The sequence below is a fragment of the Chinchilla lanigera genome, unplaced genomic scaffold, assembly GCF_000276665.1.
Source record: "Chinchilla lanigera isolate Chin_1 unplaced genomic scaffold, ChiLan1.0 scaffold00022, whole genome shotgun sequence".
In the NCBI taxonomy this organism is placed as follows: Eukaryota; Metazoa; Chordata; class Mammalia; order Rodentia; family Chinchillidae; genus Chinchilla; species Chinchilla lanigera.
In genome coordinates, this window is record NW_004955423.1 from 7,693,640 (window position 1) to 7,717,718 (window position 24,079).

The 24,079-nt window shown below is 39.0% G+C and overlaps 1 protein-coding gene across 1 annotated transcript in view; it reads right to left on the reverse strand.

Annotated features, from left to right (window-relative positions):
- Positions 1 to 20,799, reverse strand: part of Clca1 (chloride channel accessory 1) — a 29,698-nt gene extending 8,899 nt beyond the window's left edge. Inside the window, exons 1-9 of the mRNA XM_005385128.2 lie at positions 20,599 to 20,799; positions 18,448 to 18,588; positions 18,146 to 18,290; positions 16,405 to 16,510; positions 11,081 to 11,258; positions 8,064 to 8,282; positions 7,265 to 7,492; positions 3,569 to 3,743; positions 1,956 to 2,062 (exon numbers count right to left, since the gene is read on the reverse strand). Coding sequence (XP_005385185.1) covers positions 1,956 to 2,062; positions 3,569 to 3,743; positions 7,265 to 7,492; positions 8,064 to 8,282; positions 11,081 to 11,258; positions 16,405 to 16,510; positions 18,146 to 18,290; positions 18,448 to 18,588; positions 20,599 to 20,760 — 1,461 coding nt within the window. The 5' untranslated portion in view covers positions 20,761 to 20,799. The remainder of the gene's footprint in view (positions 1 to 1,955; positions 2,063 to 3,568; positions 3,744 to 7,264; positions 7,493 to 8,063; positions 8,283 to 11,080; positions 11,259 to 16,404; positions 16,511 to 18,145; positions 18,291 to 18,447; positions 18,589 to 20,598) is intronic.
- Between the last annotated feature and the right edge of the window lie 3,280 nt (positions 20,800 to 24,079).

The window sequence follows — 24,079 nt, forward strand, 5'->3', positions numbered from 1 at the left end:
ATTACAGATAACTGCTAGGCTGAGCATGCCCAACGTCCCTATGAAGGTAGATGAAATATGTTGATGACCACGGTGAATTTGTTTTTTGGAGTAGAGGAGCTACAGAGCAGGGATTGAAGTGGGGAAGGATTAATCAGCCTTATGTAGAAAATGACTTTGAGGATTATGTGCTAGATATTAATTGTCCTCAAGGTGATGCCTGTGAGAAGACAGAGTGGCCTAGTCATGGAGCCAGTTGTCCTAGTTTCACAGGTAGATTACAAATGATCTGCAAATGACAGGCTCTTAGATCTGATTCTGTGGCAGGTAGGTAAGTAAGTCCTTCCATTCTCCATCTCTCTACCTCTTTGGTTTCTTTATATAAAAACAGTTCCTAGAAACTGCCAGTGAGTTTGTCATTTCATCAGTTTAACTGCTTTCCTCCCACATATTCCTTTCATTTTCAAACCAGACTCTTGAGTTTAATTTTCTAAATCTGATCTAGGATAACCCAGACAGGTATGGTCACTATTTTCCTAGATTTAATTAATGCTATATCAGTAGATGCTGAGGACCAGCTTGATGTCATACAGAGCAGACAATAATTAGCATGAATAAACTGGCACAAAAATAAATTGAGAGTCTGCCCTAGGCCTGCATAACTTGTGGTGAGACCCTCAGCTTGCTGAAAGACAGAATAATTTTAAGCCAATGGCCAGAACTGAGGCTAGCAAACAGCCTGTGAAGTTCTGGCAACTCAAAGCAAGATACCACGGCAGCTGAAGACTTGAATAGCTCAGTAGCTGCCATTAGCAGACAGTCAGGTTACTAGTTACCCATGATCTGCTCCTGTGTGTTTTTCCATAAATGCATTGTTCCTCAATTCTTGAAACTTGGCCATGTCAGCAGTTCACCCTCATTCTTTCTTGCAGCCCACCAGCACATCCCCCAATCAAGCGGGGCACCTAATAAAGGCCGAGGACACCACACTGTGTCTTACTGGGCTCTGACCATCCCAGTGACCCTTGTAACTAAAAAAAATCTTGTCCATGTTTTATCCTGTCCTATGTCCCTGAGAAGGAGACTGGTGGTCCTAGGCCAGCGCCCTTATTAGTAGACCCAAAAGCCTATGGTTTTGAAATGTGACATTTAGGCTTGGACATTCCTGTATTCTTTTACATCTACCCAAACTTTTATAATAAAACTTATAATTTGCACTAATGTCATTAGTGATTGTTTACTCTCTGTAGTTTAAAAATTCTTGTGTAATATCTGCAGCTGTCACAAAAGAGCATTTTAAATGCATTTGTTCTCTTAAAAATAGTCCCAAGAATTTTGGAAGACAATTTGATTTTCTATAAATTTTGGAACCAGATGGGGTCATGGACATTTTCTGGTTCGTACCTAGATAGGTTTTGCTTATGGTCAGAGTTAATGACAGACTGAGGACTGAAGTCCAGGCAGCTGAAAGGACAGCATAGACTTTCCCACAGTGCAAAGTGCTTCCCTGTGTTCTATAACAATCCTGGCAAATATTAGAGATTTGAGGTAATGGAAAAATAGAGCTAGTAATCCCTGAACACGTATCCCAGAAAATTTGTAATTGAGATGATCTACTCTGAAGAAAATTCTGAGCCAATTATATTGTTACGGGTGCTTGTTAGCAGATGTTAAGAATTCTTGGACCCATTATATTTTATGTTGCTGATTTCTAGAGGAATTCACTAAGTTTTATTTCTAAACAAGTAAAAATTAATTGCCTCATTTAGATGAGTAGTGTTGCATTTTAGGAATAATAACTAATATTAGATTGAATCTTTTATTTTCATTTTAATGCAATATTAGAGGAATATAGAATTTAAAATTTTTAACCATTAAATTTTGTACCTTGGCCATGATTAGGTATAAACACATGCATGTATATACATACACACTAAATAAATAAATAAATAAAAACAAGGAGGAAAAACTCCTACCTGGATGGAGCGCTGAGAGACGGCTCCATTTCCTGAGGAAAGGGCCCCAAAAGCATCAATGAGGCCATTGTTTTGAGCTTGATCGGAAGCATATGTCTGCAAACCTCCTAAAATGCAATTACATCATCAGAGGTTATTTTCCAGAACGCAAGTGTTTGCAACACTTTAGCTGTTGCTAAAATGGCAGAATACATACAATAAATATTCCATTGTGTTATTACGGTAAAAATAGATCAACATCAAATGTATGCACAGATTAACTCGGAAGGTGATACTAAATTTTTAATCCTAGTAATTAAAGCTTTAGCAATAACTCTGTCACCTATCGGGCTGCTTCAACTGTGTGCATATTAGCTTGACTCTCTCAGAAGCTAAAATTAATATTATAAAACCTAATTTTAAAAATCGTGTAGTTGGACATGAGCAAATTCATTAAGCCTCTCTCAGGCATTTGGGCACATGTGATTAGGGAAAGAAAGTTCTCAAATAAAAAGGGAGCAGGAAGGGATGGAAAGATCAGGGGAGAAGCTAAATTTGGAGTCTAGCAGAAAGCTGGCCCAGGGGTCTCTGCATCAGGAAGTGAATCACGGTGGGACCAAGGTGGTCTCACCTTGAGGCAAGAAGGACACCTTCTGTATTGCTGTTGCATCTTTCATTGGTGATTGGTTTATGCTTGAGATATAATTCTATCACACTTAGCTCTTCAGTTTTCTTCTAACTCAACTAAGACATGTAGGTGACCACAGCAAGAAATAACAGCACACAAAAGAACAGTTATAGAGAGTAGGATACCTAGTAAAAACAAGATTGTACACCAAGCTTGACAATTTTGGGCTATTTAGAATGAGTATAACTAACCCAGTTAATGTGAAATTATATTTAAACTATTAAAATGCCATCCAAGTTGCCCCAAAAGGCAGCTCAAGATAATAATTTATAAGCTGCATACCATCCCTACCTAAGTAATATAAAGAAACAGATTGTGCTCCCCTACTCTGCTAAAGTAGCCAGAGACCTGTGGGATCTAGTTAACCCATCTGTTTGTGGGAATTAGATATATGGTACATGAATGTTTTATAGAGAAACTGCATTATACACTACATTGTGGAGCAAACCTCTGCTTCGTTCTGTTCATGAGGCTCTTTGCCCTTCCCTGCTACTGCTTGCTCTGCTTCCCAGGACTTCCTTCCCCAGGAAAGGTTAAATTCTCCCTTCTCTGTGCCTTGTAGTACTTTCTATTGCTAATATAACACTTACATCACGGTAGTATGCAGTCAGTGGCTTGTTACTTGTCTCCCCTGTGTCTTTTGGTCACTGTCAAATGAACGTAAGTGGCCCCTGGTTAATGCATTAGAGTCCTCTTAGTTCTTATAAGGTGCCTGGAAAGAAAGCAGGCCTGACTCCTCACTAAGGCAGCATGTTTGACCTGTCTTCTCCAGACTGCCCTATTCCTAGACCAAGGTCTTAAAATAAGTGGATGGAGCTCATTTTCATGGTAAGGAGACCACTCCCATCTCTCTTCACCCCAATTCCTGCTCCTGTCCAGTTCATGGAGTTCTCAGTCCAGTGGGAAGGATAGTGCAGTGGGTCTTACCCAATCGGTCATCTCTCACCTGTCATTTGAGCCAGCTGCTCCAGCTCTTTAGCTGCCGAGGGCCCTAGGGCGACTGTGTGGATTATGGCTCCACTTTGCTTCACCTCATTAAAGCACCCGCTGATAGTGTTGTCCTCCCCATCTGTCAGCAGCACAATCTCAGAGCCATCTGTTGGGTATTTCTTCCTAATCACCTAAGGACATAATTCAGAACATGCGTTACCAGTGTGTAAAAACCATTTTTACACCAGACAAAGAGAGCAGCTCTGGGGGAATAAACAGAGCTACGTGGGAGTGTTTGGAGGTGTGTCACCATGTGGGAGTGTTTCGGGGTGTGCTTTTCTTGTTTGCTTTTTCCTTTTTAAAATTAATATAAATGGTACATTCTTGATATACATAATGTTCACATTCATCATATGATATGATTTTATAGCACCAACATCATGAATCAATCTCTCTCTCTCTTCTTCTCTCTCCTGAATCCAGGCCTTCACATTAAGTTACATCCCCAGCCTCCCCTAATATTTTATTTTGAGACAAGTCACTAAGCTGCCCAGGCAGGGATCAGACTTGTGATCCTCCAGCCTCAGCCTCTCAGAGTTCTGGGAGTATAGTTGGGTACCACCAACTATAAGCCTGGCTTTATGGAATTTAGCCATTATCTTTCCCTTGGTTGGCCTCCTACAGAAAGGGGTGCTGTGGGGTGCAGACACTTCTGGGGATGGACAGCACTGGAGAAACAACAAAGGACTTTCTCATTTTCTTTACCTGATCTCTCCTTGATGGACTTCCAGAGGTTCCAGGATGCCTTCAGAAAATACCCTCAAGGTAGGAGATATTTCAGGATATTGGACCCAGGGAAGATTTTAACTTGTATGGTATTTACTACTCTGATGATAACTAGCTATGTATGGCTGGTGTTGGTTCTGACTGGTTATTTCCAGATTACAGGAAATTAAAATTTTTCCTAGTCCTTTAATTAAAGCAAAGCATTTTGTTCCTATTAGTCCCCAGTTCCTAGTTGTCCTATGATGGTTTTGTCTCAACTATCCTTGGTAGACTTGGATTTTATAAATATATACATGTATATATGATAGAGAGGACACTCCTTCTGCCAACATTGGAAAAGATTATGATGGAAGGAAAGTTAGATAAAGAATATGTTATCTACTTAAGAAAAGGAAGGCAGGAGTCCATAGGTCCCCTAAATGAGTGAAAGGAAAGACCCAGAAGTAGGGAAAACCAGCAATCAGGCCTAAGTGCTGAAACCCCACTCTGGATGAGAACCTCAGAAGGTTGAAGGGAAAGCTGAGGACAGGAACCTTCTCTCTCCCTCCCTATTTGAGCTCTGAGAAGAGGCCGGAGGAGGACACACACAGCAGCAGTGAGGACACAGGGAGAGAGCAGAACTGGGACTGTGGCCATGGGAAGGAGACAGGGCCGCAGAGTGGGCCAGCTGCAGTTGTGCCTTGGTCTGACCAAGCTCAGGGCCTGAGAGAATAGAGAAGAAATGGTCAGTTTGGACTCTCTTGTCTCATGCCCTCATCAATGCTGTGTTTCAGGGAAAATAGGAAGATTTTCCCACACCTGCATAAGGAAGGCTGAGTGGAGAGTCAGAAGGTAACAGAAGGCGATCCTCTGAGGCATGTGCAGCCTGGATGGGACCCAGTGGAGGACATGGGCTGTCCCAACTGTGGTAGTGGAGCCAGCCAGCGAGGACCACTGGGCCATGGTCACACCTGGAAAGTGAACAGGTCCTCTTACCACCCCTGCAAGCACCACTGCAGGAGGCGAGGACAGACCTGACCAGGTTCTACAGCATGGACCAGCAGGGATCTGGACGACAGGGCTCCAAGGCTCCCAGGCCCTTTGCCTCCTCACATAAAGTCGTATAAATCCTGCAGCCCACACCCGGCCTCCACCAGGAAGAGGAGCCTTGTAAATTCCAGTTGCATTCCTTGCACTCTTTCTCTCCCATCTTTCATTGTCAGTGTTATTCCCTCCATCAGTCTTTTAATCGACGCTTGGGTGGTGGCAGAGGCAGAACCCAGGTGTGTACAGGATCCATGCTCCTGGCCTGGAGGAGGGCTTTGCTGCTGACTATATATACAGTATAAAGTACTTTTAGGGAACTGATCTTCAAGATAGAGTAAAAGGGCCAAAGGGACAGACAACACTGAGGAAATGGTCATGTCCAGTGTCCACAGCTAACTATGTGAGCTGGGAAATACATATTCCTGCTGCCTATTTCAGAGCTGTGACATCCCTGTCACCCTCCAATATGTGTGTTATGCCTAAAGAGTAGGCAGAGGGCAGACACGCCCAAGGAGTTGTGAGGTTCTGAAGCATTAGGCCAGCCCAACTCAGTCAGCCTGCTGTTCTGTTTCATATGGCTAAATACCCCCTCCATAACTATAGATTACTTGGAGTAATTAAACATTAAGTGTTAGTAGTGTATCAAATAACTCGGTTAAATTTTATTTACAAAGAACTTCCTGTCTAAATGATAGCATGTCAACAGACTGAGAGGTAAAAAAGATTAAGTCCTACCTCTAAGGAAGTTTTTCTTGGTTGAAATACATGATTAGATAATAAGACAGAGGGGTCCAGAAGTCTTAAGAGATGTTTTTAAATAAAAAAATAGTTGTAAGATTCAGGAAGAGATACTCCTATACAGATGAAAAGATCAGGAAAGATGCCAGGAAGTACAGGACGCCTGTGATGGTTTGCTGAAAGTAGGTATGATCTGAGAAGAAAGGAGAAGAACCTACTCTGGGTGAGGAGCTAGCTTGCCAAAGGTGTGGATGCTCTGAAGGACAGGTGATTCGATTTATTTACACGCAGGATACTAGGAAGAGGCCATGGTGCTTAGCCTGGAAAAGCAGGTAGTAGATTTATAATGAAAGATCTTAAATATTAGAAGAATTTATACCAAATTTTCTTGAAAATGAGGAGACACTGATGTCTAACTGAGGGATATAACTGGATCTAACTGAGGTAACTGGATCAGTATGTGAGATCTTTGGATATAACCCAATACAATTTACAGTTCCTAAAGCTGCTGCTTCAACAAGTCATCTTCTTCCCCAACAAGATGGCCTTTGGAGTGCCCAGCTGCCTCAGAATTTCACCGTATTTATAGATTTTTTTTTCCATAGAAGATACTTTATGGAATAGAAGGTACTATTTATGGCCACAGAAGATACTACTGCCCCTTGTATACCTTTCCTTCGCAGAGCTCATTACAGCTCAGGAGTAAACAGCTTTTTTTTGTTTTTGGTTTTTTCTCCAGTACCAGGAACCGAACTCACGACCTTGCGCTTGCCAGGCAGGCGCTTTTGCTGCTGAGCTTAATCCCCAGCCCCAGGAGTAAACAGCTATGTGTGTTACTAATATAATGAATCTCACCCAGGTTTTCATGGTACCCTTAGTGCCCAGCCCAATGCCTGGCATGTAGAAGGCCTCCACAAATACTGTGAGCGCAAGCATGCGTGCAGAAAAAAGCATAACTGTACAGATGCAGAAAAGCACAAAACCATGAATAAATTAGTTAATAATAGTGTTGGGGGCCTATGTCTTTGCATCATCTGAAGCATTGCCTTGCTCTTGGTTGTCTCATTCAGTTAGATACTAGCCATATATGGAAACACTGGAAACATTTCTTAGGAAAAAAAATTGCAAACTTGGCAAACCACAATCGCGGAACATGTCTCACAGTAAATGCTGATCGAAGGCCAGTGCAGATGGACGTTCCTCCGGAAGCTATGGTGGGTAACCTTTTGGAGAGTGCATCTCTGTCCGTGCTGCTTGTTATCTGTCTCAGTTCACTTTGTACTTGGGCCCTACTGTCAAATGTCACCAGCCCAACCCAGGTCCGGTCCTCCACAGTCTGCAGCAGGAAAAGCTTGCCTGCTTGATTCATGCGGTTAAGGCGGTCACCATTCTGGATGGAAAAGCAAAAAGAAAGCATTGAGGTCAGGTTTAAATGAACAGATTAATTATTGAACAAGCTAGAGGGTATTCTGAGGTGGCTGCCTTCAGATAGAGTGAATAACAAGAAACTTGCTTGAGGCCTATCTTATGGTGGAAATTTTCCACTTACGTTTAGCAGCATCTTTGGGTAGAATTTTAGAACCTTTGCATAAATAGTAAAAGATAAAACCAGATAACACAACCATTAAAGTACAATGCTTTAGTGATAGCTCTAGATTAGTCCTACATAGAATTTTAGTCCTGTAGATCTAGATAATGTCAGTGAAACATTAAAAAATTGAGTTTATGTCACTTAGCAGATCTTTGCTCACGAATTAAAGCTAATTTAATTTGGAAAATGAAACAGTTGATGCCAAATCTCTGTGGAATGAAGTAAAGGGGGCATTTCTGATGGTAATGTTACTGTGATTATTCTAATTCTGCATTAGCATTTTTTCCCAGCCAGTTCAAAGCTGTGTTCCAGAGCGTACCATACACATATTTATGAGAGGTATAGAGAAGACAAGGCTCAGTCAACATACCACCATGCTTCCAGATTTATCAAGGACCAAACACACGACCCTTTGTCCAATCTGCAGCAAGGAGAAGGTGGGGTTGGGTGGGTTTGTTGTCATAGGCGTGGTTTTCTTAAAGTCTTCAGAGTTGCTGATCACTTCCCATGTGCTCTGGAGATTGCATTTTTGGTTTTGCATGTTTGGGGCTTCTTTATTGTGGTTTTTTTTGGTACAGAACCCAACCACCTGAAATTGTCAGTAAAATAATATAGTGAACAGTAAAGTACTTATTCAAATAGCTCATAGTTTAAATTCCCATCTTTTTTCCCAGTCCGCCTTGCTAACCTATACTGTGGCTCACCACCACAACTACTACAGAGGATTCTGGGGGAATGTCTTAGCCTTCATTTGGAGATGTTTCCTCACACCATGTCTTGAACTTCGCTGTACCCACAGAGCTCCTCAGAAATCCATTTACCTACTGCAGGTGGCTTTGGTCTAATCCTCAGACTTGCAGGTCCAAGTCCTCACAACTCTCCTCTCACCACCATTTTCAGCACCCTTCTCCTGGTACCATCTTCTCCCCCACTCCCTGCATGAGTAAACTTCACTTCCTTACTTCCCTCTCCTTGGCCAATACACTTCTTCTGACTTTCAACACCCATCATTCCAGCTTTCTCTGTAATCCACTTGGACGTCCCACTGGTGAAATGTATTGATTTTGGTTATTTTTTAGTTGTAGAGGAAGGCAGGGAAACTTCCAGTTTCCAGATATGGGCAGCTGGAGGCTTCATAGTGACAGTGAGTTAGGTAACACACACAGGGCAGGGGCAGTGTTGGAGAAAGGTGATGAGTTCTTTTATGAACATGTAGAGTTATGGAGCTGGTGGGCTCTGTCCTTCTCCAGAGAATTTCTAATCAACTCTTTGTGGTCTTATAGTACAACATAGAAACTTCAAGAAGGTCCTTCTAACACTGTGGTGCATGCATTCGGTTATAAAACCATCCATACAAGAAACTTTTCTCATTAAATTTTAGTACCTCAAAATTTGGCCCTGTGTCTAACACATAATACAAGGTCAATGTTAAATTTGTTGCCTTTAGAGTAACCTTATCCCCTTTATTCCTCAATATTTTAGTCTGCAAAATGATGGCATTTATTATGCAAGAGTAATATAAAATACATGCAATAGAGTCAGCACTAACAGCGAATAAAAAATGGTTCCTTCTTCCTTTCTTGGTGTTTATGTCCCTAGCATTTGAGGAACTAAAAAGGGAAACACAGTATACAAAGAAAGTAATCTAATTCCTCATCTCAGTGACTGTATACTATTATTCCATTAAAAATCTTAAATATCTTGGAGTCTAATAATTTAGAAAGTAACTATTACTTGTAAAACACTTACTTTCTCTTTATTTGCATTTTCCAACCCATAAATTTTGATAGTTTTCCCATATTATTAGTATGGCTGATTTTTTTTCTTTTTGTTTTCTTTTTTAAGACTGGGTCTTGTTATGCAGTTCAGACTGGTGTTGAGCTCACTTTGTAGCCCAGGCTGCTCTCAAACTCACAATGATCCTCCTGCCTCAGCCTCCTGAGTGCTGGGGTTTCAGGCATGTGCCACCATGCTTGGCCAGCATGGCTGATTTTTAACAAAGAAACCTGAAAAGCTTTTATGTGAACCTCAACCAGAATTCCCCAAATCTGTACATCAAATTTAACTCTGTAGCTAATTTAAAACACAGATAGCTCTTGACTGATAATGGTACAACTTGGGGTTCTTCAACTTCGGTGATGCAAAAGAGACAATCAATAAAAGCTGCACTTTGAATTTTAGTAATTTCCTGAGTTAGACATCCTTTCATGATGAAGGGAGAGAGGCAGTGAGCCACAGCTCCCAGTCCACCACAGGGTAAACAACCCACACTCTGGTGCTCTGCATTGCTAAGTTATGGTGCCTTATAAGTTAGGAGTATTAAATGAATTTTCAACTTACAGTATTTTCAACTTAAGATGGGCTTATTGGGATACTTAACCCAGCCATAAGTTAAAGAGTATCTGTACATTATCTGAACACTTCCTGAAAATTTCTTAATAGGTTTGGGGGTAGACTGCAGAGATAGATTGAGAGGTGGGCCTGGTAAACTATGGTTCATCAAACATTTTAAATTATATCACATCATTATTGATATATTCTGGTAAGTTACTTAGCCCTTTATTCCAATGGGAAAACTTAATTTTATGTAGGCTACTGGAAGATGAGGGCTCCCCACTAAACTCAGTCAGCTCATGCATTTCATTTTATCTGGTGAAAATTTGCTAGTCTATACATTTAACATTAATATGGAGAGTGAAGTTCACTTATGACCAATTGGTTATCAAAAATACAAAATAAACTTGCCACAGTGGTGCACATCTGTAACCCCAGCACTCAGAGGAAGCTGATGCAGAAGGCTCAGGGGTGTGAGGTCAGCCTAGCAAAACCTGATCTCAACAAACCAAATCAAGTCAAACTAAACAGTAAGAAGTATTTTTACACTGTTTAAAGCCATTAAAACCATGAAAGAACTCCTTAAGAGTATTAACAACTTTAAATCATTGAAATTTTGGTTAACAATTAAAGGCAAATATGCAAGCAGAAAAGAGTTCTTTTGAAGTTAAAGTAAGGACTACTGTTCATTATTTTCATTCCTGCCTAATGAAAAGAACAGCCTATCATCTTCCTGTGTAAATGTCTCATTTAAAAGTTTGTATGCCTGCATGGAGTTAAGAGTATCTGAAGTCATTCTAAACACTTAAAATTAAAAGCTAGTGGAAGAAAGATGGTGAACAAGAAAGAATGGACATAGGACAGAATAAAGGGAGGTTGTGATTTTATCCCTGATTTTGTGCTCTCAGCTTGTCCCAGAAAATTAGCTGTTGATTGTTTCCTAAAGCTGATAGTTTCTACAAAATTTTCTCTAAAATTTGATCTTCTCTGGAGCACTGGGGAAAAGCCTCACTAAACTGGTAAGAGTCTGGGGGAAAAAACCAAGGTACTTACAGAATCAATACTTTGTGCAAACATTATGGAAGTCTTCACAGTCTGTTGCTTATGTGGTATGAACTCACATTCTTTATTATACAATCCTGTTAATTTGTTGAATTTGCATTTTCCTTCAAAACAGCTGCCTCCCTGGCACTTAAGTGCTGTATGTTCTCCAGTAATATCTTTTGAACATCTGAAAATAAGTTAAGGTTACACTGTTAGGAGATGCAATCATTTCAAAGGGGCAGATTATGCTCAGTTTCTGATAAATTGCTTGTCTATGATTTCTTTTTATAATTCAAGAAACAAAAGCATGCTTTTACATAGCAAAATTACTGAATTTTCATTGAAGTCATTTTCCATTTGCTAGAAAATATCAGAGTTTATTTTTATGTAGCAGACACCAAAGTCTAGCTATAGCTGCTATCAACATTAATAGGGATCAAAGTCTTTAGCCACCTCCTAATCTGTCCTAGTTCCTCAAAAATCAGGAACCCTCTTTGTTTTTCCCAAAAGATGTGCTGACATGTCCTGTTTATTTTTGCTTTTTCTGATTGGTTTATTTCATACAGTTTTTCATAGATCCTTTATGTTCATGGGTATTTTAAAAGCTTATCAATTTTGTTGTTATAAATGGAGTTATTTTCCCCATCTTTTATTTTTCAATTATAACTTTGATTATATAACCAATACATATTATACCATATTTGGGAAAAAACACAAAAAGTATAATAAGAAAGTAGAGTTCAAGAAGAAAAAGTCTCACTATCAGAAATAAACCACTGTTAATCTGTTGAAGCATTTTCTTCTCATTCTATATATCAACATTATATTGCACAAGTGTTCTCTGCTTTTAAAAATCTTTATATGTTAGTAAATTTTAAAATAGATTTTAATGTATAACTTAATATTCTTTCAAAAATGTATTTTATATAATTTATCCATTGATACTACGCATAATGTAAATTCAGCACACTTTATTTAATTTAATTTCTCCCCTAATTTGTCAATACTAAAAAAATTAATGAGTAAGCAAGCAGTACTCTGATACCTAAACCAGAGAAGGACCCAACCAGAAAAGAAAACTACAGACCAATCTCCCTAATGAATATAGATTCAAAAGTCATCAATAAGATATTGGCAAACTGAATACAGCAAATCATCAAGATTATACACTATGACCACGTAGGATTAATGTCGGGGATGCAGGGATGAGTCAACATATGCAAATCAATAAATGTAATACACCATATTAACAGAGCTAAAGACTAAAATCACATAATCATTTCAATAGAGACCAAGAAATCATTTGAAAAAGTCCAATACCCATTCATCATAAAAACCCTACAGAAAATTGGAATAGATAGTCTATACCTCAATCTGATAAAAGCCATCCAACAGCTATTGACATACTAGATGGTCAAAACCTGAAAGCTTTCAGTTTAAAACCAGCTACAAGAATGTCCATTATCACTGCTCCTATTCTGTCTAGATCTGGAAATATTAGCCAGAGCAATTAGACAAGAGAAAAAATAAAAAGAACAAAGATATGAAAGGAAGAAGTTAAATTATCAGTATTTGCAGGTGGCATGATACTTTACATAGAAGACCCCAAAAACTCCACCAAAACACTTCTAGATTTAGTATCCAAATTCAGTAGTGTAGTGAGATACAAAGTCAGTGTTCAAAAGTTGAAAGCATTCCTGTATACAAACAATAAACTCACAGAGAGTGAAATTAAGGAAACCACATCTTTCAAAATAGCATCCCCCAAAATGAAATACTTAGAAATCAATCCAACAAAGGAAGTTGAAGATTTATACATTGAAAATTACAATATACTGAAAAAAGGAGATTGAAGAAGATATCATAAAATGGAAAGATATCACTTGCTCATGGATAGGAAGAACCAACATAGTGAAATGGCTATGCTCCCAAAATTTTTATACAGATTTAATGCAATCCCAATCAAAACACCATTATCACACCTCACAGAACTAGAGAAAATCATCCTAAAATTCATTTGGAAACAGAAGAAACCTAGAATAGCAAAAGCAGTTCTGGGCAACAAAGGTAAGGCATGGGGCATCTCAATCCATGATTTGGAATTATACTACAAAGCTACTGTGATAAAATCAGTATGGTACAGACAAAAAGAAAACCAGACCTGAGGATTAGTGGAATACATTAGAAGATGCAGACACAACTGTAAACACAACTCAGCCACTTTCTCTTTGACAAAGAGGCCAAACATGTTCACTCAAAGAAAGATAACCTCTTTAATAAGTGGTGCTGGAAAATCTGGCTTTCCAAATGCTAAAAACTAAAACCAGAACCATATCTATCATTATGCACTAAACTAAAATCAAAATGGACCAAAATCTAAATATTAAAACAGAAACACTAAATCTGCTGGAAGAGAAAGTAGATAAAAATCTTCAAGACATAGGTATAGGCAGGGAGTTCACGACCAAAACCCAGACCTCACAAGAAATACTTCCAAGAATCAACAACTGGGATCATGTGTTGTTAAAAAGATTTTGCGTATCTAAAAGAAATCACCAACAGAGTGAAAAGACAACCAACAGAGTGGGAAAAAATTTTAGACAATTGTCCCTCAGACAAAAGAATTGAAAATAAGTAGACTCTCCAATTCAAAGACCCAATCCAAAAATGGGCATCTGAGATGAATCTGCACTTTTCAGATGAAGAAATACAAATAGCAAATGAGTATATGAAAAAATGTTCAACCCTGGTCATTTGAGAGATGCAAATCAAAAATGTTCCTCCTATCTTCAGAATTCCTCTCTTTACTCACAGATTTGCAATTCAAACTATATTAAATAGTAAATCATATATGTAAGTGACTGTCAGTTCATATTATTTTTAGTTCTTATAGGATAATAAAAATTTTGTAAGTAAATGTCCCCTTTATTTTCTTTTTCAAAAGTTATCTCAGTTAAATTAACTTTAGGATTTTTCAAAGGAGATAAAAACAGATATTCTTTTGACTGAAGTTTCCTAAAACCTACATATGAATTTTCATTGAAAATTGTATATCTTCTGTGAATTGAAAGTTTATTAATTTTACCTTGGTTTTTATTCAAGTGTTTGAGAAAGAATAATTTCTTCAAATATGTCTTTCATATTTCTAAGAGTTCTTTTACTGAATTGCTATCTTAGAGGAGTATTTTTCCCATTGTTTTTGAAGTGATTACTGCTAATATATTGAAAGGCAATTTGACCGTTCATTTTGTAACTGTTGAATTTATTTATTATTCATTTCTTTATTTTTGAGACAGGGTCTTGCTATGTAGCCCAAACTGGTCTTGAACTCACTATGTAGCCCAGGCTGGCCTTGAACTCACAGCAGTCGTCCTGCCTTAGCTTCCCAAGTATTGAGATTACAGGCATTTGCCACCGTGCCCAGCTCCCTTGATTTTAATTTCAATTTATTTACATCGAGCTTTCTAAATGGACTACATACCATTTGCATAAAGGCATTTTTTTCTTTTCCTTGTACCTCCCAAGTTTCCGGTGTTATTGCATTGACTACAGCTTCCTAAACAAATTTGGATAACTGTGGTCATAGTGTCCACCCTTATTCCTGGGAATGTGTCTAGTGTTTCTTTATTAAATGTGCTATAGACTTGGCTTGGGAGTTGGTAAAGTACCTAGGCTTTCATAAATGTTCTGTGTCATATTCAAGAAGTAACCTCTTATTTTAAGAAGTACTATCATTTTGGTGATTGCTTCTAGGCCTAAAGAGTAATTTAAAAGTTTGGATGATAGGAAGCAATACATATTATTAGTGTGCTATAAAATTTCTTTTTAAGAGGACATGACAATCATATCAGCTTTGCTAGTGTAGTATACATAGTTTCTGTGGAAGGAAGAACATGCTGATGTATGGGTTTTTCTAGAATATCTCCAAAGGGAATATATATGAATCAGCCTTTCAAAAGAAGACACAGCATCTTCATTATGCAGAAGCTCAGAAAAGAGAAGTAGGACGGCAGATGTCAGCTTTGGAAGAGTGCCCATTGGCTGAAATTTGAAAGGTCAGCCAGCATGTATTATATCGGGGAAACCACCATGGGCTGTGAGCCATGTCATGCCAAGGATACAAGCTGAAGGAATCTGAGAGAGTGTGCGTGGCTCTGGGAGTTGGTAATGTACCTAGGGTCCATTTAACCAACAGTGAGGGTGGTGTAATGGAAGTGGACAGTGTTGAAAGAGCTGGAATGTAATACTGAAAGCAAAACATGGGGGACAGTAATATTCATGCGGGAGGTCAGGTTGAGTACTGGGCCCAGGGCAGCCACCGTTGGTGACGACTGTACCAAGTCAAGACTAATAATGAAGGAAGCTGAGCATATTTCCTTAGGAAACATTGGTTCTGAAAGGCTGGAGGCAGACAGGGTGTTGTACCAACTTTTATTCTCTAAAGGGAAGTTACTGCTTTTTAATACATGAAAAAACGTACAGTTTTGTCAAGTTGATTTTGAGACTATTTGAATACGCATTTATTTTTTTTCCTTTCCTTGAAGTACTATATCACCTACCTAACATTACATTTTGGGATTGCTGATAGTATCCTATGAGGTCTTTATGTTGGTTATTTCCTTAATTTTCCCAGCTAGAACTTATTATCCTGTCCTTGAAAATCCTCATTGTTTTAGAGATCCTTAACTACAGTTTGTTTCTTCACTTCATCTGTCAAATTTTAGTATCTGAATTATCCGAGCTTTTAAAGAAATTGCTGCGTTTCCTACCAGGTACGTTTGTACTAATGCAGTTTATATACAAAGAAATTACTGGTCACCAGAGCTTGCCCATAAAGTTGTGGCTGCTAAAAATACTCTGCAAGTGTGACTTAGTTTTTTTTTTCTTTTTCTGACATCATGCAGGGTTTAATTCAAACTGTGGAGATATTTTGCTTTGTTTTAATATCTGCATTGTCTTTCAGGTAAGTTCCACAGTTGCCCCCAGACCCGCTCATATTGACAAAGTCCACACAGTGTTACATTGTCTTGAGAGCCCTGTCACTTCTCACATCACTGATTCTGGAGCAGGAATACAGACGCTGCACATGAACTTATTATAGTCCCCACACTATTTTTCTTTTTTTGAAAAGGGGCAAATGGTTTATAGCTGAAAAGTAGATAATTTAATGAGCTTGAAAGAATGCAAGGCGGTAGTCTTGTAGAAGTCAAAAAAATGCACTATGAGAATGAATTAGAGAAAAATAAAAAGACTGATTTTTAGAGTAATAAATGCTAGAAGAAACTGGAGACAATTTAAAATAGTTTGATAAGATGAAATACAAATATACATACCTTACTGCCTGGGGTTTTCCTTTGGATAAGTAGAATTTCTCATCCTTGTTGTACTCATCAAATACTCCCCACTGTAGATGAGCCCATTCATGGACAAAGACCCTGCCTGTGAGAAAATATTTTGGACACCTGAGTAGAATAAGAATGATAAGATAACCTCACAAGAACAGGAAGCAACTGTTTCAAATGTTTATTATGTTTTAGTAGATTTTTTTTTTTTTTTCGAGACAGGGTCTCACTATGTAGCCTAGGCTAGTCTACTCACTATGTAGCCCAGGATGGCCTCAAACTCATTGCAATCCTCCTGCCTCAGCCTCCTGAGTGCTGGGATTATACGCATGCTCCACCATGCCCAGATAAGTTTCTTGTTTTTGTGTTTGTTTGTTTTTTTTTTTTTTTACATTAGAGGTTTGAGTCCCTTAGAATGATCTAATATGACAAGTGTACATTTCTGTAAAGCATAAACACTCATTTTGGTTTATCAAATGTTAATCAGGCATGTAGTAAGTGCCAGGCAGTTATTCACCCAAAGATGAAACAGTGGCCCTTTCCCACACAGCTCATGGTGTGTGAGGAAACATGTATGGTGCCCGGTCCAACTCTTCAGCAAAGGAGACCAGGTACCTGATGTTTCAGGTCCTGCTCCTTTCTACAGCCCTATTTCTCATTCTTCTCCACCCACTTCTGAAACTCTACAATTGAGATGAATTCTTAAACTTCTGCCCTCTAAGCCACCTCATCCTCTTGTCCGTCTCTGTTCTTTTCACAGTCTTCCCCTTGGTGGAATGCCTTCTCCCTATCTCTGCCAGGCTCCCACTGTTGTTTCAAAATGCAGCTTCTGTTTACCTAAAAGCCTTTCCTGATATACTCAGGCTAGGCCATGTGCTCCTCCTTGGAGCTCTCACATCTACTAGGGCACTTAGATAATGGTGTCGTTGGTGCTTCCTTGCTAGTCTTCCACGCCAGACACCCGTCTTTGTAAGGCCAGGGAGTATAATTTCTTCACTATCGTGCCTGGAAGTGAGATGAGCCAGCTAGATAAATCTTCGCAATTATTTATTAACTAATAACATTTGATTATACTTGGATAGCGTATGTTATACATACCTCGTTGCTTGTTTATTTTAACACTTCCTTGAAAGATTGCTAGATAAAGCTCATATAGAGCTATTGCTAGATAAAGTTCTTTCTTTGCAAAAGAAAACTGGACGTTTTTTTGGTAACAGGCTTTTAAGTGCCAAAGGATACTCTGCTCCTCAGGGAGGTGGTACATCGACCAGGGGTCTCAGCACCATCCAGGAGCTCGGGTCTCTTCTTGAGCCCGGGTCCACCTTTAACATGAGCTGTTTGTAATTGCAAAGAAAGCAAAGTCTGAAAGCACCGTGGGTCTGCACCCTCTGGTGGCCACCACCTAAGTTGCAGACAGGAGGTTTCATTTAGGTGAATCTCCTCAGGTCTGTAGAAACCTAACACTACACAGTGTATTACATTACTTTATGGTTATTATCTGGTACTATGATGTTTTCCAAATTAAAATACTACATTTACACATATATGCAAAATAATACGTTATAGCTGAGGAACATTTTGTCCTGAATTTTACATGAGGAAAACCACGCTTTGTCAGTTTATTGAGCTTCCACAGGCTAATTCACAAAGATAATACAATTATGTAATCACTTTGCAAATACAATTATGGGAGTAAGAGTGACATAGTAGAACGTTTTATCCGTGTCAGTACCTTGCGGTCCGTATTGATCCAATTTCTTTCCCGCTAAGAAGTCAGGAGTGAAATGAATCTTTTCACCCCTTTCTCCGCACTTTCCGACCTGCTCGGTGTAGGGCTCATCATTACCGGGTTGATTCGGTTCAACCAGAACATCAGCCTGCAATTTCACAAAAGGTTTTTTATCATCACAACATTTCAGCAACCATCCTGGAGTATTTTCAAACAATTCCATCTGATTCAGGAGTATTTTGACTTAAAAAAAATCTAGGTCGCGGAAGAAAAATAACTTTGAGAAAAGAACGTGATATGCTCACATTTTTGTAGGTCTCAAGTTTTGGTTTCACATAGTCAGGTTTTGTCTTCCAGTTTTCAGGAATCAGAATGGAAACACTTTTGAAATAAAATCTTTTCTCTGTAGCTTCAAACAAGTATGGAGATGCCTCAGTGACCATGTCCTAGGAAGAAAGAAGGCAAACCCAAAACAAGGATTTTGACTGAAAATAGACTAGGACACCAATCATTTAAATGTATGCCTGTATTTTACCCTTGGAAAAACCAGATAGGAAGGGCAAATGTGGACATACTTTATTAATAATAGCAGCTAAGCTTCCTCAGCATTTCCCACATGCTCTGTAATACAGTACAGTGGTGAGCACTCCAGATGCTAGAAGCAGATACTAATCATGTCTTAACCACTTGTTGGACACTCTCTAATCCAGAGTCCTAAGTACCCCATTTATTAAATGGAAAATATAGTGACTACCTGATAATGTTGGAGAGAGGAACAAATGAAATAAGACACGTGAGTCACAAAGAATAGTGCTTTCTTAGCACAAGTAAGTGCTTATGAAATCTCACCTAGTAGTTCTGTTGCATGTCTTCCCTTGGGGATCAATGCACATTTCAGGAAGAAATTGAGGCTTAGCAAAGAGTAGTGGAGAGAAAGTTTAAGTGAGTATGACCTTGACCCTTGCCAAGTCTTGCAATAATTTTGGGATCTAATACCAAATTAAACTAAATTTAATGTTGCATGTTATGGTGGCTTCACTTTTAGTATAGTACTAAGAGGTAGGTACAAGGAGTTGGCATCATTAAATATTTTTAAATTACACATAACTTTATTTCTCTAAAAGGAAAGAGCCACAGTGTTAAATGCCTTTGCAGACGCTGAGATGGGTTTTGGCCAGAGTCACACAGACTATTGCTGTGAAGGGGGTTGAGGGAGAGTCTGTCAGGACTGGCAGTGTTGACAGGGGAAGGAAGGGAACTCTAACATTTCCAGGTGGGCAGAGAAGGAACCAACAAAGAAGGCTCAGAAGAACCAGTGAGTGAACGTGCAGAATGTCATACAACATGGGCTGAGGACTAAGAACCTCCTCACAAGTAGAAGTAGTTCTCTCTCGAAACTCCAGTTTTCTGGTTTTATTTCTAGGGGAGGAATCTCTGAGCCTTGTACTATTCACTTTCCATCTAGAGATGTAAAACTAGGACATGTGACTCGTGACTATATCACTTGTAAAGCAACATATATGATGTATTTTAGAGTTATTTTTAAAGTTTTGAGATGATTTCAGACTTGCAGAAGACATGCAGAAAATTGCACAGATTTCCTGTTTAATTTTCACCAACTTCCCTTTATATGCTTGCGTCTTTATATTCTATTCTCATGATGCCCTACTTTTTACCATTTCCATTTTACAGATTACTCTTACTCTATGCAATTCTGCCTCTGGATCTGCTGCAGCCACATTCTAGGGTGATCTTTCAAAAGGCTTTTCGCTCATATTTTTAGCTGTTTGCAGTTGTATAAAACCTCTAAGCCCTCCAACCTGACAAGAATTTGGACGCCTTTGCCAGAACACCAAGCATATTGTTTTCCCTTCTCCCATGCAAGAGGACAAAAGGTGAGGTGCTGCCCCTCAGCGGTCCTGAGGGGATCCTTGCTTCTAGGTTGACAAAATGCAGTTTCTTTTCCTGGAAGCCTGAGTTGTTCTTAAATTGGGGCTTGCATCCTGGGCTCCTATTTGGTATCACAGGGAGGGGGATTATAGTTAAGAGAATAAAAAAAGAGCCTGATATGTGCTTGTGGTGAAATCAGACAAAGGAATTATCCTGTGCATATCACAGTACCTGGCAAACTAAGCTGACTCTGCATTAATGTAGAATGCAGTAATTTTCAGTCAAATAATCCTAGTCAGTAAATACAGACATCCTTCTCAAATGCCAACAATGGAACTAACTCCGAGTTATGTGTGTTGCGTTCACGTTATCCCTCACAAGAACCATGATGATTAAGGGTTATTATTTCCATTTTACAGATGAAGAAACTGAGACTCAGACAAAAATAACTTGCCATCGTCATGTATCTAGAATTGGAGAATTTATGTTCTGTCACAATACTGTGCCGGTTAAGGTCATTACTACTGCTCATTATCAAAGCATAGTAAGCATCACTTTGAACTTACCTTTATTTGTTGAATGAGTGCTTCATCTTCTGGTACATTGGGGTCAATTGCAATGACAATTCCTTCATAGCCATTGTTATTCAGCTGAATGAGGGAATTGCTCAGGGCCCCTTCTAAAAGGTGAAGGACCAAGATGAAGACAGAACTCTTATATGATCCCATGGCTGTGCGTCTCACTTGGGACAATGTTGCTTAGGGAGAGACAATGTTCCTTACCCTTATATATATGAAAATATACACACAATTTCCCCAACTTATCAAAGGTGATTTATCACAGGACTTTAACCTCTTGACGTAAGTGTTTCATTTTTGCATTTGTCTTTGGTGTGAAAACAGCTATAGCTTAATGTCAAGTTGTGTACATTTTAAGTGTTTCAGTGTAGAAGAATACACGGGCTGTACCAGATGTTTGTTAAGGGTGGGGAAGCTCACACCCAATTCCCTGGAAATACTAATGCCTAGCACACTGAAAGATCTCTTTACTTAAAAATGTTTGTCCACCCAGGGAAACTGACCCACCCGGTGACACCAACAACCCTTGCTAACCCTACCCAACGGAGGCTTGACTTTTGCATGTTCAATATCTAATTATAACTGATGGTCTTCTTTATTTTTATCCTCATTGAGCCTGACATAAGCTCAGCAGCTCTTGATGTTCCCCTTAGAAAACTCACCCACATGAGAAGCATTAGCAAGTAATATTGATAGTATCTATTACCTTATATTTGAGAGAAAAGATACAATTTCTATACCACTTTGTAAAAGAAACTCTCAAGTTTCCTCATCAGCCCTCTCTTCTTCCTATTCTACATCCCCAACAGTCAGTCAAGTTTAAATTAATACCATTAACTTATTTTGCTGAAATTAAATGTCTTTCAGAACATAAATTATGGCTTCTCAGCTACTGCATAGACTTTTAAGTTTGTCAGAGCTCAAATGAAAATCCACATGGGTCCCACACTTTCTTATATTCAAACTACTTGGAAATATCCCTTATCCAAACTTAATTTTGTCTTCAGGTAGTGGTAAACATCTATTTCAACTTGTCTTTCCCTTTTCTTTGACATTCACTGGTTCATAAAATTAAATTAGTACTTACGGCTAACATAACCTTCAATAATTAAAAGGAAGCTTTGAAATGAAGTACAAAATGATGAAGTAGTTCTCTAGATGCATTTATATAAAAAGATGAATACATTTATTATACACACTGAATTTTAAAATTTAGATTCAGAAGTATCTAGATGCCTATTCATTTGAGTTCCCTGGGAAACAAAGCCTAAATCAAGCTTATAAGCTAGCGGTTGATTTAAGAATTAATTCCACAACTAGAAAATAAAGAGAATGGAAAATGAGCCAGCAGGGCTAGGAGACAATGAAAGAAGTGTTAATTAATCGGCCTCTGCTATACAATACAAAGACTCAATAAATCAGCCTTCAAGGGACCTATCTTCCCTCAGGAGTTTTCTCCTAAGGCTGAAAAAGAAACCATGTCTTGGAGCTGTCCACTGGAGAGAGGAAAGGGCAACTCTGGCTCCTTCTTATCTTGAATAGGTGCTAATTCTCCTAGACTTCCTGTCTGTATCAGTTAGCCCCTCCATCAATTGGGTGGAAAGTGAGACCTCATGACCTTTGGTATGTGAAAAGCCAGTGATTCCAGAGGACGACAGGTTGGCCTCAGGCAGTGGAACCACTTGCATCTTCAACGAATGGATAATGATGGAGGTGGTGAGGTTCTCATAGACAGAGGGACCAACCAGATCAGAGGATGTTTCCTAAGATGAGTTTAATACATTCATTAAGATGAATCACTGTTTGAATTGCTCAGACTCACTTCTTATCATATCTAGCTCCAATATTATAATGTAGGGTTTACTTTTGGTTTTGGTGAGTGCAAGGTGTCTCACTTGTTCCCTTAGAGAAGTTGCAAGTCAAATCTTTGATAGAATCTCCTTCAAATTGGTGGCTAATCACAGTTTCCTAAATTACACAAGGCAGGAGAGATATTAAAATAAATTATAGCACTCATTGTGACAGCTGGTGCCAAGGCCATTATAGATATTTATGATGTTCCTCCCTTGTCACCTGTTTTCCTCCCCTAGCCAGCATTTTGGCTGATCTGTTGTATATTTACCTGGTGGGCCTCATGTTGACCACCCTGAATATTCTATCACCTGCCAAGTCCAATGAAGCTGTTGAGAAACTCCTGAGGGGAGGACTGTGAAGAAGTGAAGACAAGAGTGAAAATGCCAAAAGCTGAGGTCAGATGGAGCCCTCTCTCTTGGTTAGAGAAAAGAACCACCCAAGGACTACAGTGCATTTATTTATACACTGGGCAGGTTGATGATGGGTGAAACCCCTCCGTCTAACAACTTGTTTGCCTAACCCACCTTAGGCAAATCATGTTCTTAGGAGCTGGACCAACTTGTTCACCTGGCTTGCCTCAGGCCCTCTGTGCATTTGGGGCTGGCCTTGCTCTAGCCCCACATGGGTGATCAATCCTCAGCTTCAGCCACTCCCCACATCTGCTCATTTTTTTGTTTGTAGTTGCAAGTGATGGTCAATAGGAGTTGGAGAAGCTGTGTTTGGAAGACTGCACAGAAAACCTTCTCCTTCTTGAACACTTTCCATTCTGAGTGAGCTTACTCATTTAGGCTAAAATTCCCAGTCCAAAGATTTCAGGTCCCTGCATTCAGCAATTTCACTCTATACAGTTTATTAACCCATAACAATAGTCAATTATCAGTGTAGCTGGAAATTGTCAGAAGACGTTGGTGCTTTGAGTTTCTTTTATAGCTAGCATATTACCATGGCATTGTTTTCTATATTTCATGGTTATATTTTACTGCTGAATGTTCAAGTGCAAGTTAAAGTGAGACCTGTATTAATTAAAATTAATTTCTTGTTATCTTTCAAAAGTGAATTAAGTCTCCTCAGGATTTACCTTGGAACCATATACAGCACCTCTTAGTTCTCCTGTCAATGTCAGCTGTCTGGATGAGTCATGGCTATTGCTTGACCAAGTTGCTTTCTGTGAAAGATTGGGAGAATTTTCTGTGCTGGTGACTCTCCTTAGGCACACTAAACACCATTAATCTCCTTCCTCTGTGGTCCAACAGCCTCCTTGGTTAGAAGATCAGGAATTCACTGCATTATAGAGTGTCCCAGAGGAGGTTGTCTTATGTCCTGGGGCCTCATTGACCTTGGAGGACCTGGACAAAATATTGGCTGTCCTCTTAGCCCATCTATCTTTCTAGTTTTTGGTCTGCAAACCTCAGGTGTTCAACATCTAGAAGAGAAGGTTAATGACACTACATTGCAATGGGTGCAGTGAGATTAATATTATAATTTTATCTTGTTTCTTAATTTAGTTTTGCACTGAAGCATCTTTAAATCAGAAAACCTTGCTGTCTCATTTTTAGAAAACTTAACCTTTTGGTGATGACCAGCGTAAACACATGACAGTAATACATTTTTAATA